Here is a 19,996-nt window from a genome sequence, read left to right on the forward strand (position 1 = left end):
ATCCACTGCAGAGCAGCCTACATGTTGAGTCACATTTGTTAAAAAAAAAAAAATCATCTTTTCTAGCGCCTCATGGCACGGTGCATGCCCCACGCATACCTCCCATCCACACCTCGGCTGCTGACAGCCATATTGAACATCTCTACATTAGCTGTGTCAAGTTTGAGTTAGAAATTGGAGGCAAGGCCGGAAGTCAGGCAAATCTCTTAAAAATAAAAGGCAGGAACTATGTAATTAAAGTTCACGGTTGGAGTGAAACTGCCACTCAAGGCAGCCTGTTATTAACGCACTTATTTTTGCATGACTTTATCTTAGTGTAGTTACTGTTGTCTACTGATGTCCTCGGTGTAATTTTCCGCCCCACGCTTTCTTGAAGCTTTTATTTTTAAAGTTGAACCCGGAAGTCGTGGTGTCTTATTCCGGCTGACTCGACACTCGGCACCCCAAAGCGCCTTATGCGTGTTAAGACTTGAACGCGTTTTCCCATGTTTGCGGGAATTTGTTTCGGTAAATGCACCCATAGACAAGGACCGGGAACCAGAAGGGATTTTTCAGCGTGAATATTTTTTGTTATCTCCGAAGATACCGGGCGCTCGTATCCATTTAAAAGACACACATCGTACCCCGGTGAGTTGCCTCTCCCTAAAAGATGAGCTTCTCTACAAGTTTGATGCAATAGCGGATATCCTCGTGTTCGACCGATTCATATTTCATTGAAGGGTCGACTTGTAACAAGTTGTGACCCCTAAACGCACCTTTATCTGCATTGTGTAGGAATAAATCACAATTCCTTTGCATGTTTCCTCTTTTTTTTTTTTTTTTTTTTTTTTGGTGGCGAACTAATGAACATTGTCGAGGCGTTGAAACTTCACAAGCATGAGGGAGGCAAACCTCGGTTAGCTTGTCCCGTTATGCAGACTACACCCACTAGCTTGAAAATGTCAGCTTTCAAACGGGCCACACTTTGAGTTTATGACAAGTACTAAAGGAGTACAGCGGCTAACGTTGGTGTTTTATCACAAGTAAGTCACAAAAACGCTCTTTTTCCACGTTAAACGAATCATTTTATTAGTTTTTTTTCGTCGTGTCATGCCGTTGAAGCTAACGTTTTGCAAACTGTGTCGACTGTTTGTTTAAATTACAATCTAACGGAAGCCAACTGCCGGCGGGTAAATTAGCTAGCTAATTGCTTACAAGCTACAAGTGTGTATGTCTTCGTGTGGACTGAAACAAAAACGCTCAAATATTCAGGCGACTTTTGCGTTAAATGTGTTAAATCTCTCTCTAAACAATATCTCTGTTCAATATCTGACCACAAAAATCACTGAATGTCGAGGAACGTACTCACATTTTAAGTTTAATGATGGTCATTGTTGAATATTCAATCTCCAAAATGGAGGAAGGTAGAAGTGGTGGATTTAGTGAGTTTACAAATATTTTTTTTTTTCTAACCCAACAATAACAGAGGCTTACACGGGCATTCATTATCATTTAAAGTTAATGCAGACACGTACCAATATTGCATTGTTAAATAAAATAACTACATGCAACTTCATAAATGGTTACTGCCAGGAATTCAAGAATGTGGTGTCAAAAGTTTTCTAAATTAAACGCCACTGACAAATATTGTGTGTTTAGTTGCTACAGCCCTACTCAATTCAATGTCTTTTTTATAGTTTCAGAGTCTATTGCAATTAATAATGTAACTTCTCCTTTTTTAACAATGGAGTAGTGTGCACATCAGACCACGCCGATGTGACTCGCAGATGTGATTCATGTGACGGTCAAGAGGAACTCTTAGTTTCCTTACATCATTTTGGTGTCCCGTTACGGTGCCACACAGGTCATTGCCAAACTATTTCAGGCTTGTGTTTCTAGTAGGACATACCTGGTGCCGTGACGTGCGTGTTGCAGAAGATTTTGCCAGGGAATGCAGGAGTAGAAATCTATAAAAATCAGCGTTAGATTTTATTTAATTTGTTCCACTTTGTGGAGTCTTCCTTATACAACACTATGTTGAAAACAATAAGCAAAATTATCTTTCGTCGGTACAGTACAAATTGCTTAAGCAGGCTTGAGGGCGAATGAAGAGATTACATGCAATAATTTAGAGTGAAATTGATTTTTTTTTAATACAGATATTTTATTCATAATAACACATTGTGGTCATTTTGTAATTTTCCATGAGTCACTACATAATGCCTTGACTGTCTTCCAGTTTTCTCTTCCACAGAAATCACATCTAAAGTAGTGGATTCCCCCCCATGAAGTCTTACAATAGTTACCGTGTGTACACTTAGTGGTAAGCGTAGTGGGAGTGCATTCATGAATGCAAAAACCACTTGTCTACGCCTTTGGTTACTTGGGGCTTCAGTGACTTGTAGTCATCACACGTACTCTGCTTTCACCTGTGGTCTAATTTTCTTGTCCGTACCACTACTATTTTGTAAAATGATGATAATGTTTGCTGATTTGTTAACAGTTAATCATTAGTCAATCTTCTCCAGAATCTTTCCTGCCCCAAGCCATCAGTCTGTACAACTCCTCATCTGTGTGTGACAGATGAAACTCTGGACTTTTGTTTTTTCTTGCACATTTGCACATGCTTGTTTGGTTATTGGTTGTAAATTTTTAATCTTACCTAAATTCAGTACACCTCATTGCAATCTAATTAAAAAAAAAATTATTAATATTCACTTTTAATATTCACTTATCTTATAATTTTGTTAATATTGTGTATACTTTGTTATTTTTTTAGCTTTTGTTATATTTATGTATGGTTGAATGCCTGTACATTGCTGCTGCAACAGAGAAATATCCCAGTTTGGGATTAATAAAGAAACTATCTATCTATCTTAATATTAAGATTGTTTTACAAAGACTACTAAAAACATAGAAGCTCATGAAGTTTCACCCATGTACACTGTGTGTTTCATAGAAAAATGCTTCTTTCACTTTCAGGTCCTGTGATTCAGGTGCTGTTGCCGTCCTGTGACGGATTTATCCTCTCAGCTGTTGGGTGACAGGGGGAGAGGAAGCCAAGATGCCGAAACCGGTAAGCGGCTGAAAGGAGCTCGATGAGAGTTGACGTAGAAATGTCTGCTGTGTTTCATGGGTGTGTAGAGAAATGCAGCGCAAGAGGAAGAACCAGGGAAACAACACTTGAGTTTAGGCACTGTTTCTGCTAATTAATGAGATTGTTTAATGGAAAGAAGCCGAGATGATTCAGGATATATGATATGAATCAGAAGTATAACATTTGCTTGTTTGTTCCTGCCTCGTTTCCTTGTATAAACTGACTCTTTTGAACTGCTCTGTAAAAGTCAGCATGCACTGCTGCCCAGAGCTACATTTGAAAGTCCTGAGAAGTGGCAGTTTCATCCCCCTGGCTGCTCCCACTCCTCATACTCCCCTTCCAAGTAAACAACAGCCAGAGTGTGAAGTGAACTTCCTGGCCTGCAGGCTTCGCAACTGCAACACTGCTGCCATTGTTGCTCAAAGGGTGGAGGGAATGCCAGAGTCCTAAGATATGAACAATGCCAAAACAAAACCAATTTTATGCAGTTCCTTCATGGCTGTCTGCTTCCCACTGTTGTCATGCTGCTTTTTCATAATGAACAGACTTGGGTAGAGTTCATGCATGAGTCCAGGGATACTGCAGACGGCACTTCTGTACCACTTTAAGGCCCTTGGAATAACGATGCAGTTCTACTAAAAGCACATTTGACCCACATTGCGCCAATTAAGGAGACATCTGTTGCTTCTCAGTGTTAACAGAAACTCTTCTGCACTGAGGCCACTGAGTTGCATTCAGTCAGTGAAAGCTTTAAAGTAATTTCTCTGTAGTATAATGGTGTCTAGTCTATTTAGTAATGTATTTTTAATCTTAAAACTGTTCGTGGTATATTTAGTAGACTAATTGTGGTCTACTTAATTTTGACTTCAAGATTATGTTGTGTTTTTGATTTGGAAAGATTTTGAGGTGAAGTTACTGGAGTTTGCATCAGATAATTTCCAGAGAAGCTGAAACAACAACCACCAGGCCACTCCCCAAGTGCAGCACATCTCTCGACTATCTCTTTAGGTGGTGGGTGTTTGTGTTTGGGAAGCTACAGAAGAGAAACAGCCAGGCGCTGATGTCATCCTCAACTTCCCCCTCTTGTCCCCTGACTCACCCGGGAGCCATCCAAAAACGGCTGCTAGGACAGCTGACTGCAGTGACATTTGTGTCGCCGACAGTGTGTGATAGAAAGTACAGCTAATAACGGGGAGGCATTGATATAATAAACAAAAGAAGCAAGAGCAGGGTCCATCAGACAAGACATTATCAACTATCGGTGCCAGACATTTTGGTTGCACTGTGACATTGCTGCATGAATACATTTTACATCCAGATGTATAGGGAGTTTTTTTGTCTTCAGTTTTTAGTTGAAGTCTCTGTAACATATCCTTTTTAAGGAATTGCACAAAGGCTTCATCACATGTTCCTCGAGTGGTTGATCTCTTTGGTGTTTGACAGATGAATTAATTAGATATTAACGTCCCAATCGTATGGTGTCAAACATAAAATATGAATACATAAAACATTTGAGAGATACTCAAATCCCCTAATACTGATATTCCCAAGCTTTTGTTTGTTGCACTCTGCAGTAGGAGAGTTTTGAGGTGATAGGAAGAAGGTCCTCACTAGTTTCCTAGCTTGTGGCTGTTTGCTGAAGATGGGGCCCACTGTGTACTTTGGGGGCCTGGGCTATGTCAACATCCTGGTCATATGGAAGTAAAAGAGCACCCTGCAGAGAGAGGAATATCACCAAACGACTGGGGGGGATATCCGGGAAGGAAGCAGTCAGAAAGATCCCCTCTCTTTCCTTTTTATTATCCCTCTAATGGATCTTTCTGCATTTGTCTCGTTACACTTAACTGGATGGGTTGAAAATGGGTGAAATAAGTTTTTTGTGTTCTCTACAAAGCTGTTCTGTTTGTGGGTTGTGGTGATTCCCTATCTGCTCTCACTCCTTCTATTTTTTCCCCCCTCCCTCAAGGACTCCCTCATTCTGCGGGGAGGGGGGTAATCAGACGGACAGACAGTTGCTTGGAGCCCAGCAGGCCAGATTAGAGGCTCTACTGATTGAAGTGTGTGTATGTGTGCATTTTAAGACCTCTCCGAGCAAAGCTCCTCTAAACAGCTTACAGTAACTTAACAGCTGCACGTTTAACAAGGGGCCCGTCTGAGCGAGAACTCGTCTTTGCAACTGAAATGGAGAGGGGATTTAGAAACATCCTTAAATTGCAACCCCATTAAAAAAAAAAAAAAAAAAAAAAACATAGCTGTTTGGTTTAAAACTTGTACACTTAATATGATCCATGTTAGGATTTCCCGTTTGTCGGCTTCAGTTTTTGCACAAGCCCCAAGTTTCACCGTTAGGGTACAGAGAGAGTAATTAGGTCATTTTAAATGCTGTTATGTTGCCCAGTCAATGTGTTGAGTGTCATTTCAGGACAGGCTTGGAGAAGTCACTCCTTCAAGACATCTGAGTTGTCGGAGTGTGTGATTAGCCGTGTCACTGCCTCAACATGTTGTCGGCCCTCTTCTCCTTCCCCCCCCCTCTCTGCTGCAGAGAGAGGATTAACAGACCGTCTGGTACATGCAGGATTCCATCTCTGTCACTGCTCTTTGGGTTTGCTATGTTTTGGCAGAGACGCACACTCGCGGCACAAAGGTTTGCTCTTTCACAGCTGATTGCCGATGGCAGGCGAGGCGCTACGCCAACACTGGGAATGGCACAGTCAAGGCCGGTCACTTGAAAACAGCCCAGTTCAGCTGTACAGTCTCCGTAACCGTTCATGTCTCGCGAAGTCACTGAGGCAGTTGCTCTTGAAATCAACACAAAGACCCAATTCATCTGTCACTGATGCGTGAACACATTTTTTTTTCTGGTGTGGGTTTGTCTTTGGGCAGAACTCTTTAGATAAGTAGCATGCATGATGGTTTTTTTTGTTTGTTTTTGGTTTTTTTTCCCCAATGTTGGAGATTATCTGTGTTCAGACAGTGTGTAACAGATCTGTCTGGCACAAACTTTATGCCTTTACTTGACCTGTAGCATCCGTAGCGTTCAGTGAGTCAAATGAAAGTTTCACAAATGAGCACAGGTCCCATGTTTACTCTCTGGGAGAGACCAACTAGAAGTTAAGTAAAAGGATAATCAACAAAAATGTGAAATGTAGTGTTTGTAGTGTTGCTACCAGCCAGTTCTGTGAATATGTTCCTGAACGCCCAGTACAGTAACATGTCGGGCAGGGACGTTCTTGCTTTATCTGTTGGTTTCTTGTTAAATATGTGTTCACATTAGTTTGTTTTTGTAGTGTAATTGGATTAATCCATAATCCGCCGTTCTGCTTAAAGGCAAAGCCAACCAGAGTATAAAGAGCTGGTGTCACTGCTTAGCAGTAGCTCATGTTCTATCATGTAACAATATCCCCAGCATCCGCATTGAAATAATGTTGATAGGGTGGTGTTGTCGTAAGCAGCTAATGGTTTTGGAGGCCAACCGCTGGTGTTGCCCCCACTCAAAAAGCATCCCAGAATTTCTCAGAGAAAGCACGAACGAATCCAGGCCATAAAATCATCCAACCTCAGAGTTAGATTTATACCCATTCTTTGTAGATGTTCTGGAGAAAAATGATAATACTCTTTCTCCTAAGCTATGATGTGTCACCAGTAAGATCACTTCAAAAATTGTCAGCCACTTAGGGGGGGAAAAAAAAAAACCCACATTCACACTGACTCAATAAACTAATGTGAAACCATAAATCTTTTCCAGCCCAGCAGAAGACTGCTGTGTGTGTGCTGCCATGTCAGTCTTTTTCCTCAGACATAAATAAAGCCTTGTTCTTGATGTCGACGAAAATATAGATCCCCTCTGTGCAGACTCCTCAAGGAGAGAGACTGTGGCAACAAGTATGCCATAACGACTTTGGCTCAAATTGGAGACAATATTTGTTTTAGTGCAAAATCTGAATTGGTTTGAAAATTGACACAGACTGAAGCGAAATACAAGATTTTTAAAAGTTTTGCTTACATTTTCTAGATGGGTAAAGCTTAGTCTTGAGCAGGTTAGATTATGAACACATAAAATACAGTCCAGTCTATTAAAAATTTTATATAAATGGACCGTTACAACTTAAGTTCATGCAAGATATTTATATGTGTGGAGAAAGTGCTGCAACCTTTCATGGGTAATTAATGAGAGGCAGATACATTGTGGTCTGAGCTCCATGTGGCATGGCAGAGTCCAGCGATGCTGTATAGACACAAGTTTCATGGATTATTCATTGCAGGGATATTGGTAGAAACTGAGAGGGATAACGGCAGGAGAGATAGTGAGAAAATAAGAGGGGATGGAAAGAAATGCAAAGTAAGCGTTCCTGAGGTTTAGTGTATAATTGCTGAGAGGAAACGGTTCATTGCTCCAGTTTCTTATTTCTCTGTCCATTTTCCTTTCCCTCCTTTTTTTTTTTTTTTATATAAATGATTGAATCTACTGTAACCTTGCCGTAACTTAATCTCAAAGGGAGTATGCCCCAGATCATCTCTCTCACTTCCTGTTGCGCTCTATCTCCCCTGCTCTTTTTTTTTTTTTTTTCTTCTCATGCTCTTGCTAAACTTTGCTTCTGCACTCTGCCTAATTTTGTTTCTCGCCTTCATCTACAAGGCGCTTTCCTCTGTCTCTCTTCTCATGTTGTTAACCACTACTGAGGCAATGCACCGCTCAGTGTGTGAGAAGGTGTGGTAGGAAGGATGTTTCAGAGGTCAGCCCTGCTCCGCTCTGTGCCATTAGCTGCTACTCGGCCTGCTGCCAGTGCTGCTTAACAAGACACAGCCAGTGTCTTGAGTTTTATCCTCTGCACCTGGACAGAAGTCCTTGAGAAACAGGCTTGAAAAGTGGGGCTTGCTCACCCCCACGCGCGAAGGATTTTACACACCGCCCTCACTCTGAGTTCCTCTTTTGTTCCTCTGCAGGAATTATGTCCCTAAAATGAGGAAGAGTTGCACTTTCACTGTTATTGTTGCATATTTTGTGTGCCGCACCCTACAGTATATTTTCAATATTCTGTTGATTTACGAGAAGTATGATGGATAATGGCAGAATAGAAACAGCTGCCCTCACTTCTACCTTGTATCTTAAAATATGAATGACCATTAGCCCGAATTTTTAGTTGTACATCTTAACTTAATGCCTTTTTTTGCCAAATTTGGAATTGTATCTTCTCAAAAAATTGTGTGGTTTAACAGGTTTCTTGTTTTCAGAGCTCCCCATGTTCCTGTCACTTAGCCAGACATTGTTGTGCGCAGCCCTTTATCTCTGGGGATCCCTGAGGTTGTTTTTTCCTTCTACTTTTTCTCCTTGCACTTGCAAATCTACAAGTTCTGCTTAACAGAAATCCTCACTAATGTGTGCTGTAATTTCAAAACATTATGTTAACGTTAAATCCAAAGTACACCCTCAAGCACAGGAAAAAACAAAAACTTTTCTAGCAGAAATGTTAACTGATTGTTGCTGGAGATTAAGGAGCGTTTAGTTGAGATTAGAGATAAAAGACGCTAATCATAATGAGCTCAGTCCTGGGGTAGGCGTCAAATTATTTTAGTGCTTTGGCTAAATTTCAAATATATTCACTTCAGACTAAATAATGTTGTGTCCAATTGGCTGAACAAATTGAGGAAGCAGGATAAAAGGGCATGCACATGCGGGTAATTGAGAGGGGAACATGTAGATGGACAGACAGGTTAGCTGAGACTTGACTTTTATCTGGTGACAATGTAAAGTCTCTGCCTGTGCAATATGGGAAACAAAATCATCTCGTGTTGCGTTTATTTTCTAGATCAATGTACGTGTGACCACCATGGATGCAGAGCTGGAGTTTGCCATCCAGCCTAATACCACTGGTAAACAGCTCTTTGACCAGGTAAGCTTCATTGGGACAGCCAGGACTGATACTACGTTGTGAATCAATCAAAACATCTGCACAAACACGTTCAGTCTTGACTTCACAAAGGAAAATTCATTGAGTCTTATTGCCAAGTCAACACAAGACAAATCATGTGCTCTTATGCAAACAACTTGCGTCACTGCCTGTGGAGAGTTTACACAAAAACACATAATGTGAAAGACTCTTGATGATTGTTAATGAGAAAGATCTGACATTCTTGTTTTTCTCTCAGGTGGTGAAGACGGTGGGTTTGCGGGAGGTGTGGTTCTTTGGCTTACAGTACATGGACAGCAAAGGCTACACCACCTGGCTCAAACTCAATAAGAAGGTCAGCCTCTCTTTGCTTTAAACTTGTTTCGACATAACCACAATTTCATTTAAATCTTTCAGCGTTTCTCTTTTTAATTCTCTGACTCTTGTCTTTCACTTTCCTTCACTTCATGAGTTTTGTCCATGACTGTCTGAGGCTGTCTGCCCGGGAGCTGTACTGTGGTCTGGAGCCTCGGATGTTCTCTTTTAACAGACTTCCTCTCCCTCTCTTAGGCCAACACTCCCTCCAGCTCTAAAACCCCCGCTATTACACTGTGACTGTGTCCAAGTGTGCATGACAGAAACACACATACTCTACAAGTGTGTGTGTGTGTGCTTGGCAGAGCGAGACAGAATAATAAAGTCAAGGGATAGAGAAGAATTGTGATGAAAAATTCCAGCAAAAGCAAAGTGCTGTAAAATCTTGTGTGTCCCCCACCAGAATAGTCTACGACAGGATTTCTTCTAACAAATGGGGCTCCAGTGGAAACTATTTTCTGTGTCTCTCTGTCTGTGCAAGTGTCAACTATGCGCATATGTACAGCCTATCCCACTAACAGATGTCACCAGATACCAGGAGATCTGTTCAGACTGACCACTTTGTGATGAGCAGGCTGTCCATTAACATACATGTGTTATGGATTAAAGCAAAGCCTTTTGACACACAGTTTATGAATTATCTGCAGGTTTATTAAAGCATAGATTATGTTCTCTTTACTGTCCAGGTGACCCAGCAGGACGTGAAGAAAGAGAACCCACTGCAGTTTAAGTTCAGAGCCAAGTTCTTCCCAGAAGATGTCTCGGAAGAATTGATCCAAGAGATCACTCAGAGACTCTTCTTCCTGCAGGTAATCAAACTCTCGTTGTGCTGGCACTCACTGAGAACATATTCACGCTTGGCCAGTTCAGGGTTGGTTCAAATGGGAGTAAGAAGCTAACGCTAATTGTGTTTTTGAAAAAGTGTATTGGATAACATTTGTTACCACAGTTCCAGTGTTAATTTTGGCAGCAAATTCTGATTTAGTCTTAGTCTTTTGAATAACGCACCATTTAGTCTTAGTCATATTTTAGTCATCTGAAATCTTTTAGTCTTAGTCTAGTTTTAGTCGACTAAATATCATAAGAATTTTAGTCTTAGTCTAATTTTAGTAGACCAAACATTAGCAGATTTTAGTTGACTAAATCTACAGGGGACTTAGTTGACTAATATCTTATGGAATGGTATTAAGGTTTGAATATGCAATACAGACACAGATTTAACGGCTGTAATACAAAACATGTATTTTATTTTTCAAAAACACTGACCGTGGCTTTTTCACAAAAGGAAAAATAAAGTGCAATTCTCAAAAACAATATTAAAACTATTGGTTGTAATGCCACTGCAGAAGGTATCTAAATACAGAAACTCAGGAAACTGATAGGAACCAAAACAACGTCTGTAACATTAACTACTCAGAATGTTACACACGTTGTTTTTGGTTCCTATCGGTTTCCTGAATATATACGTTCGGGTGTGGATGTGTAAATGCGTACAGTAGCCTACTTTGTAGAAGCGCTCAATGAGGCGTCTATGTATGTACAGTATGTGTATGTCTATGGTTAACGTAACCAGAGTTGCTAGTTATTGCACCTGACCAAATTCGATTTGGGCCTCAGTTGTATTTGCACTTGATAAACCAAAACTAGCGAGGGTAGCAACTCTTAAACTTAAAACACTGAACAGCACACAGTAGTAGATACCGTAGACAGCCATGACATGCATTTTGGAGTTAACGAGCTAACTAGCTTCCCTTCGTATGGATTTCAGGATAACTCGCTTGCAAGTGTCGTTTCAAGTTCGTTGTGTTTTTACCGGCGATAGTAGGTCCACACGGTTTGCAAAGAGTCTTGTTTTCAGTAATGGTAAACTGGAAATGAGTCCATATATCTGGCCTCTGTTTTCTCCCCGGCTGTGACATATCGCGGTGTTAATAAAAAAACTGCGAGTGCATGTATATGATGACCCTTGTAGCGGTACCGCTCTCCAGAGTTTGTTCTGATTGGTTGTCTTTCCAAGTCGTCCAGCTTCACCATCTAAAGTCGTTCTGATTGGATTTCGTCCTTGTCAAATATTTTAGTCTCGTTTTTATTCGTTGACGAAAATGTCAATAACTTTCGTCATAGTTTTAGTCTTTGGGCATATTTTGTATTTAGTTATCGTCTCGTTTTCGTCAGAGAAAAAAAGGTCGTTGACTAAAACTATGACGAAAATTTTTCGTCAACGAAATTAACACTGCACAGTTCAGTTTTGTGAATTGAATAATTAGACAGTATTGAATAGATTTGTTTATGTCACTCAACACCTGTTCCTCCAGGTCAAAGAGGCCATCCTGAACGATGAGAACTACTGTCCTCCGGAGACAGCTGTGTTGCTGGCTTCATACGCTGTCCAGGCCAAGTATGGAGACTACAGCAAAGACTCCCACAAGGCTGGGTACCTTACTCATGATAGACTGCTGCCTCAGAGGTACACACAAAGTCCGTCATAACATATATGATTCTGTTGTCAGTCAAAGTTGCTCACAGCACTGGAGCCTAAACTGCTTTTTACTTTCCAAAGTGTACCTTCGGTTTTCTCACGAGAACTGAGATGTGACCCCTTGCCAGTTGGAGTTTTCAATTATTTCCTCTTGAGGAAGCAATACTGAGCAGTTTGACATTCCTTCAGGTGAACGTCATTGTTGTGTGTCTTTGTGTAGAGTCCTGGAGCAGCACAAGCTGACTAAGGAGCAATGGGAGGACAGGATACAGACTTGGCATGAAGAACACAAAGGAATGCTCAGGTGTGTGTCGGACAGTCACGTTCTTGAAAGCCCTGACAGAGACAGAACATTTTTATCTGAGTGTTCGGACTTGCTGTGTCGTGTTAGGACATACAGTTTGTCATTATAGAAGGCTGAACAATGCAAAACAATTTCCTAACTCAACCTTTTTTTCTTCTAAAGAGAGGACTCAATGATGGAGTATCTTAAAATCGCCCAGGACTTGGAGATGTATGGAGTCAACTACTTTGAGATCAAAAACAAGAAGGGCACACAGCTGTGGCTGGGTGTGGATGCCCTTGGCCTCAATATCTACGAGCATGAGGATAAGTAAGGGATACACACTCTATGTGCTATGTGTAATTCTGTGGGAAACTAAACTTCGAACAAATCTTATCATTCAGTGTTTAGCCTCGCAGTGATGAGACTAAACCCCGGCTTATAAAAAATGTGCCTTCTTTTTGGATAAAATAAACTGTATTGTTTTACTGTCAACTTCCCGGATAGTATTTTAATGTTCCAAAATGTATGTTTTGGCACCAGTCCCGTCGCTCAGACTCATGTTTGCAAAGCCCTCCGAACTGTGGTCTGCAGTTTGATTGCTAAACAGCGGGAGACTTGGATAAGTGAGTAGTTGGAAGCTTATAACGTAGTGTTTCACAATCAGAAGGGCTGCTAGATGTGTGTTGAAACATGTTGTCATAACGGTGTCTGTTATTCCTACTGTGTCAAACAAACGCGCATGACGTGGGAGCTGTGGTGTATTTTATTGTTATGGGTGGAATCTTTGGAAATATGTTGTAGTTCTTTTTGCACATTTTGCTGCCTGACATTTTAAACTCTTGCAGACTGTCGTATTAACATATCACAAAACGGTAAAACTTGCTTTGTTTTTTGTTTTTTCTGTGAGACTTCTATGAGCCAATTGGAGATGTGGAGATGTGCAACAAGTTTAGAGGAAGCCAAGATATTTTTAGAACCGAAAAAACTGAGGGAGAGGTGGAGAAAGGAAACCGGTGTAGTAGAGTCTTTCCTGTCCCCTCTTTTTATTTTTTTTAATACCGTTAGTGGTGGAAAGAATAGATATTTCACTACTCCCGCAACATTTCCTCTCTCTCTACCTCTCTGTTGTCTTAGGTCATCACAGCTGCCAACCTTCTTCCCTTGTCTAGGTGACAAGGGCAGGAAACAAAAAAAAAGATGGCAATAGAAAGATAGCTGAGGACTGTTTCTGTCTCTCTGTAGGATATGTTTTCCTCACTATCCCTTTCCTTTCTATCGCTTTGTTCTTTCTTGTGTTCTTGCTCTTTTCCTGACACTATCCTGTCCTACTTAAATAGAACAACTACAGTTCACAATTTTTCCTCATCATCAGTTTCTGCAAGGTGGTCTGTTTATTCTAGGCACCATCTGCTGGCTGAAATGTATATAAAACAGGCTGCAACCAAATCCCCAAACAACTAGTATGCATGTTAAAATGCGCACAACCTTGACCGCAATTTGATATGTCTTCCAGGTTGACACCAAAGATTGGCTTCCCCTGGAGTGAGATTCGAAACATCTCTTTCAATGACAAGAAGTTTGTCATCAAACCTATTGACAAGAAAGCACCCGTAAGTAAGATCTAAACAGTAAACGCATATTATTCTGCCATACACGTATATGTCACCATTCACCGTATTTTTCTTTTTGTAATACTTGTAGGACTTTGTGTTTATTGCCCCACGGCTGCGCATCAACAAGCGTATTTTGGCATTGTGTATGGGTAACCACGAGTTGTACATGAGGAGGAGAAAGCCCGACACCATTGAGGTGCAGCAGATGAAAGCTCAAGCTCGGGAGGAGAAGCACCACAAACAGATGGAGCGGTACTGTAGAAGAACAGTGCATATACGATCTGTTATTGCAAAACTTGTTTAGAAAATAAACATCTTAAATCAGTTTCACTGATTCTTGAAAATACATAACTGTATGCACAAGCAATTTTACTTCACTGCTAAAAAATCTTTTTAAAGAGTAGGTGATGCAGTAGAGCTTTTCCTCTGGAGGGCAGTCTTGCCTGTTTTACACCCACATTATCTCAGTCAGGAGTATTTTATTCATTCCAAGCACCGGTGCAGCTTCATATCACAATTAAAGTGCTTAAATCTGCTTTTTATTTGCTGTAATCCTTTAACAATATGACCGTTTCTCATTTAAAATTGTACTTAGTAGTCCGTAACATTTGCAAATCTCCTCAGGGCCCAGCTGGAGAACGAAAAGAAGAAGCGAGAGCATGCAGAGAAGGAGAAGGAGAGGATAGAGCGAGAAAAAGAAGAGCTCATGGAGAGGCTGAAACAGATTGAAGAACAGACGATGAAAGCACAGAAAGGTACCATTTTATGTCTTTATTCCACAATCTGTTCCCTTATCTTTGCTGCTGCCTCACTCATGTCTATAAATCTCTCAAGGGCTGTAAGGCCTGTTATGTCTATTCATCATGCTTACATAATCAGAATGAAATAAAAATCCAATTGTGAGCCGTTGCTCTCCCATTTAGTGTTTTATTATTATTATGTTCTTTTTACTTTGGAAAGACATTGAACCATGTTTGATTGTGCAACAGTGGTCAAGCACAATCATAATATATTTGTGCACTCTGTTGAGATGAGGGTTCTCGAGAGGGATCATATTGAAATCTGAGCTTTAGTTCATCATTTTTTTTTGCGTGTCTGCTCTTCCACAGAGCTTGAGGAACAGACCCGTCGGGCATTGGAGCTGGAGCAAGAAAGAAAGAGAGCAAGAGAGGAGGCCGAGCGACTGGAGAGAGAAAGACAAGTAGCTGAGGAGGCAAAGGCAGAGCTGGCCAAACAGGCTGTCGACCAGCAGAAGACTCAGGAACAACTGGTTTGTGTTTGTTGGACTGACAGCATGAGTAATTCCAGATGGTATATGTGGAGATGGTTTTATTTTAAGTGTATACAGTATATACAACCAGGGTGTGTTTTATTTAAAATAGTAGATTTTTGTGTTTACATATCCACGACGTGTAACAGCATGGTCTGTATTTTATCCCAGGCTGCTGAACTGGCTGAATTCACAGCTAAGATTGCTCTCCTAGAAGATGCCAAGAGGAAGAAGGAGGATGAGGCCACCGAGTGGCAGCACAAGGTATAGCATTTCTTCATCACTGCACTAAATACCAGTTGATTAGTGATACCACAAAGTGACATATTACCCAGTTCTCTCTGTCATATGGAAATATTTTCTCATTTAAAAGGTATCCAAAGAGAAGAAAAGGAGGAAACATACCTGCTTATGATTGCAACTTAAGATACGAGTTACATTATTTAGCTATCATCTGCCAGCATTCTTCGCTCTTACCCGCATGGTGTAATTCTATTTGCCTTATTCTCACATTCACCCTGTCCTCACCTGCAGGCCCTGTCAGCCCAAGAGGACCTGGAGAAGACCAAGGAGGAGCTGAAGACTGCAGTGACGGTGATGCCGGCACCTCTAGGCGGCCATGCCGAGAGTGAGCACGATGAGCAGGATGAGAACCACGCGGAGGCCAGCGCCGAGCTCTCCAACGAGGGTGTCAGCCAGCTAGACCTCCGCAGTGAAGAGGAGCGCATCACTGAAGCCCAGAAGAACGAGAGGGTCAAAAAGCAGCTGCAGGTAAGAGCAAGGGCTGAAAAGCTTTTGAGCGAGTGTTCAAAAATGCCAGCCTGTGGCTTTCCAGGTAAGTCGGAAATTTTTAGTGCAGAGCTGTATTATTAATTTAAGTCTTAATAAAGATGCAAGTTGACAAATCGCGCTGAAATAAGGTCTAAAACGTACGCCCGAAAAAACAGCACTTACTTTATATTAAACAATTTGCAGCTCTTAATCTAAATGCAGTTTTACTTAATTTAGATTCATTTAACCAAAAGAGATTTGCGTCTGACAAACATAAATAACAACAAGATTATATTTTCTAACAGCAGTTTTGTTGCAAAGTGGAAACACCAGCCAGGCTATGGCATATAAGGGTAAGATGAGGTACATTTCTCTGTCCGTTTTTCTTTGAACTCCTGCTTTTAACAGGAGTGGACGTGCTGGCTTAGACTGTAGCCTGGCTTTAAAGCTGATTTTCAGTGAACCAATTAAATAATGTCAAATCTCTGGATCATTTTCATTATTTGAAATTGTTTGCAAAACCTGTAGATATAAGCTTGGCTACTGCATAGGCCAGGACTTGTTTTGAAGCTATGGCAAGAAGAATTCAAAGGTTTTCAATAAAAAAAAAATAAAATAAAGGAATCTCATGCAGGCCTGTGGCTAAATCTATAACCTTGAGATGAAATGAACAAATGGGCCAAACCAATCTAAATGCTGGCCCCTGCTTCTGTCTTCAAAAGACTGTTGATTTATTAATTGTTCAGTGATCGCTAAAGACGTTGCGGCACACATATAGCCAGAGGCTCTGAAGAGAAGTGGCTTCGCGTCCGTCAGATATTTACGTTTTAAATGAGGCGTTTTTCTCAGTTTTCTCCTCCGCTCTTGCGTCCTGTTTCTGTTTTTATTGTTTTATTTTTTTACCCGTCTCATCCGCTACCTCTGTGCCCCCTCATCACCACACTGTTGTTTTTTTCCTTTTTTCCTTTTCTTTGCTTACCATCACCGTCTTCTCCTTATTCTCCTTCCTCCTCCTCCTCCTCCTCCTCAACCTCTCTCCTTTTCTTCTCTTTGATCTCTCAGACATTAACTTCAGAGTTGGCCGAGGCAAGAGATGAAACCAAGAAGACACAAAACGATGTGCTACACGCAGAGAACGTGAAAGCTGGCCGAGACAAATACAAAACTCTGCGCCAGATCCGACAGGGCAACACGAAGCAGCGCATCGATGAGTTTGAGTCCATGTGAGAACGGCACCTCTGTCGCTGCAGGCCTCTCTCCATTTTTTTTGGGTACCTGCTCTCAAACTTTCCCCTTTAACGGCTGCTCGATTTTCATGGACAACAGATGCTGCCGCCCCTGCACTCCCACCGAGTTCAGAAATCATCTTGTCAAACTTTGCCAAAGTCCCGCCCCACATCTCTACTCTGAAAGTTCGTATTTCTCCGTGACACGGAGCTGCTTACACGCCACTCTGAACAAGCAAATTATCATCGTACCGCAGACATCATTTGTAAACCTTGAGTGCAGGGGGAAAAGAGGAACCGTCGAACCAAAATGGAACAAATTGAATTTTTTTATTTTGAGTTAACATGGCCATAGGAAGCTAATTGTGTTTGTTTTTTGTTGTTATTTTGCTTGACAACTTGTATGCAAAGCTTTAGTATGAGTCCGTGTCTTCAGTTAAAGATTACCTGTCCTCTTCTTGTTTTTAAGTTCTTTCTCTCTGCTTTCGTTCGACTCATTTTATTGATCACGCCCTTGGTTTTTAGTTGTCTGTCGAACACATTGAGGTTGGGGTTTAATCCCGTGCTACAAATAAGGACTGGAGGTCGGGGGTAAGTGAGGTCACTATTTTTATTCGTTAAAGCTCTTCTATGTTACATCATATCAGAACATATCTAGCTAGAGAGGTCATTTCACTCTAATCGAATGTGACATTTGTTGGATTATATAAAAAAAAAAACATGACACTGCAGTATTTTAATAGATTCATTAGACTGATTATCAAGAATGGCAATATTTTCAGAATTGTTAGTCTTTTCTGTGAATGAAAGTGAAGTGAATTGACCCTCGTAGGGGAAAGAGCCACGCGACTTGTCACACGGCAGGTTACGACAAACGAATGTAGCAAAGGTAACAAAGGGAAAGTGTTTTTTCTTACATGCAGAGGACAAAGGATGGCATGTAATCAGGTTGTGCCACTGAGCTATCGCCCTCAAGCTTAAAAAGTATTATAAAGATAAGCTAATTGGTTGTAGTGTAGTTGTGTGTGTGTGTGTGTGTTTGTGTGTGAGAGAGAGTGTGTGTGTATGTTTCCATTTGCATCCCAGTGTTTCATTCCCGGTCACCATAGATGGTTTTCTCTGCCTACCAGCTCACAAAGGAACCCAGGGAGTTAAACGGACAGACAGAGGAGCAGGCAGATGAACCCTGCGTCCACTCTGTTTGTCTGTCTGTCCAGTTGATGGAGCGTTGGCTGTAACTTGTGCGTTTTTGAGTGTATATATATTAGCGGCGTGGCCTGGCACCTCTCTGGCTGGGGAGCTTATGAAAACATCAGTCCCAACCCAGGACAGATCTCTACCTCAGTAATAATAGCAGTGGTGACTGACAGTCAAACACTCAGGGTGCTTCCCTAACTCCCTGCCTTTCCTTAAAAAAACAAAACAAAAGAAAACAACAAGGTCATGATTTTTCTTGGTTTCTGTTACATCTTTGGCGGTGCACGTGGGCAGGCTACATTTGGTCAGGCTTTTTGTGGCTGTACGTTGGGTAAGATTTGGGATTTATATGAAACGTACCTCATTGACAGAAAAGTGTTATTTCTTACGTTAATGCTCGTTTTACACAACAGTCTCTCCTGGCCTTGTTCAGATGTTGTGCTTTTCAGGCTACTCGTTCAGTTTGACAAATATCGGAGGCATTTTCAGAAGATGACTCGCTTTGTCGTTAACAGTCCTGTGAGGTGTTTGGGTTCTCATGCGGAGCAGTGAGTTGTTGGTGATGACAGTTAAAATGGCCTTAAGTGTCTGCTCTGAACGTTTGCTCTTCCGGCTTCACTTTAAGGAGACAGACTTGGAAGTGGAAGTCTTGGGACTCCCATAAAGAGATGAGTTAATGTGAACGGACCTTGCTGTTGTGATTGATCGAGATCGGAGTCAAATAGAGAGTGGGCCAATTTCTTCCCCTGAAATCTTTATAAATTCAGACAACGAGTGACTCCACCTTTTTCATGTGGTGGGGAAAAAAGGTGCATTTTTGAAATGAGTGAACATGGTTTCCTTTTTTTTATTATTATTAACAATATGATGAAAAATGTTTATGGTATTATTTGTTATGCTTTACTTGACAGCTGGTGTAGGTTGATATTTTTTAATAGTTTTAAAGTTAAAGCACTTGTACGTGACAAGACACTGAAGCCTGCCTTTTGTGTTTAACTTCAGCGTCCATTGTTAGTATTGTGTTTGCCATAGCAGGTGAAGAAAATGATCCTGTGCTTCCAGCTCATATTTTTGCATTGTGTTCAAAGACCCTAAACCAGCAGCACGCATCACCGTATTGGACAGCTCCATTGGAGGGGAAAACTCCAGCTGACGTGCGTTCAAGCGGTATGGCTTCAGTGTTTCTTCACAGCAGACTATGCCAGGCCTGCCTGTCCCCTCCAATGCAGCCGGCCCTGTCATGACGCCTGCTCTGGCACCAGCTGTCAGGTTTTGCTTCGCTTTTGTTTATTTTTCAATCCTTATGTTCATCTTAGTATTCTTTAAGATAGAAGGCACAGGTGGATTGCAGTCCATTGGTTCTCAAATAAAAGTTTTAAATTTTGACTGTGTGGTTTGTCAATTCCTGATGTTGTGGGATTTTTAGGACTTTATGCAATTTATTGTATCATAGGCTTATTTTTTTAGATTTAGATTTTTATTAACAAATTATTGCAACAACAAAACAAATACAAACAAACTAAACAGAAGCTACCTGGGAAGTACATAATATTTTACAGTCTTGAAGATTATTATATCCATCCATTATTATTTCAGTCCAGTATCATCGTTTTGAGTCTTTTAGGGTCCATTTTCCCATTTTCTGTCCAGTTGTGCTTCCTGAAGCCTTAGTACGTGTGTCAATTTTCCCATTAAGAAAATTTCATCCACAGTTGTTATCCGTTGATCTTTCGTCGGTGGTGTTTCCTTTCCCCAGTTCCTCGTGATGGCTTTCTTGCCTGCCAGCAGCAGTATTTTGATCAAGTAACCATCACG

At 41.1% G+C, this 19,996-nt stretch overlaps 1 protein-coding gene across 3 annotated transcripts; it reads left to right on the top strand.

The window, feature by feature from the left end:
* Positions 1-415: 415 nt before the first annotated feature.
* LOC311509171 (radixin-like) lies at positions 416-19,567 on the top strand. Of its 3 annotated transcripts, none has more exons than XM_084574241.1 (15): positions 416-627; positions 2,962-3,055; positions 8,884-8,967; positions 9,224-9,319; positions 10,026-10,148; positions 11,655-11,806; positions 12,039-12,122; positions 12,285-12,431; positions 13,618-13,714; positions 13,806-13,969; positions 14,342-14,472; positions 14,827-14,987; positions 15,159-15,251; positions 15,522-15,758; positions 16,821-19,567. In XM_084574241.1, exons 2-15 carry the CDS (start codon positions 3,044-3,046, stop codon positions 16,983-16,985), a joined length of 1,746 nt encoding a protein of 581 aa, XP_084430367.1. In that variant the 5' UTR covers positions 416-627; positions 2,962-3,043; the 3' UTR covers positions 16,986-19,567. The 3 variants fall into 3 exon arrangements, with proteins under 3 accessions (XP_084430367.1, XP_084430369.1, XP_084430368.1); XM_084574243.1 differs by lacking the exon at positions 416-627 and adding an exon at positions 873-1,022; XM_084574242.1 differs by lacking the exon at positions 416-627 and adding an exon at positions 2,257-2,302.
* The last annotated feature ends 429 nt before the right edge of the window (positions 19,568-19,996 follow it).

The sequence above is a fragment of the Chelon labrosus genome (genome assembly GCF_963514085.1).
Source record: "Chelon labrosus genome assembly, chromosome: 24".
NCBI lineage: Eukaryota > Metazoa > Chordata > Actinopteri > Mugiliformes > Mugilidae > Chelon > Chelon labrosus.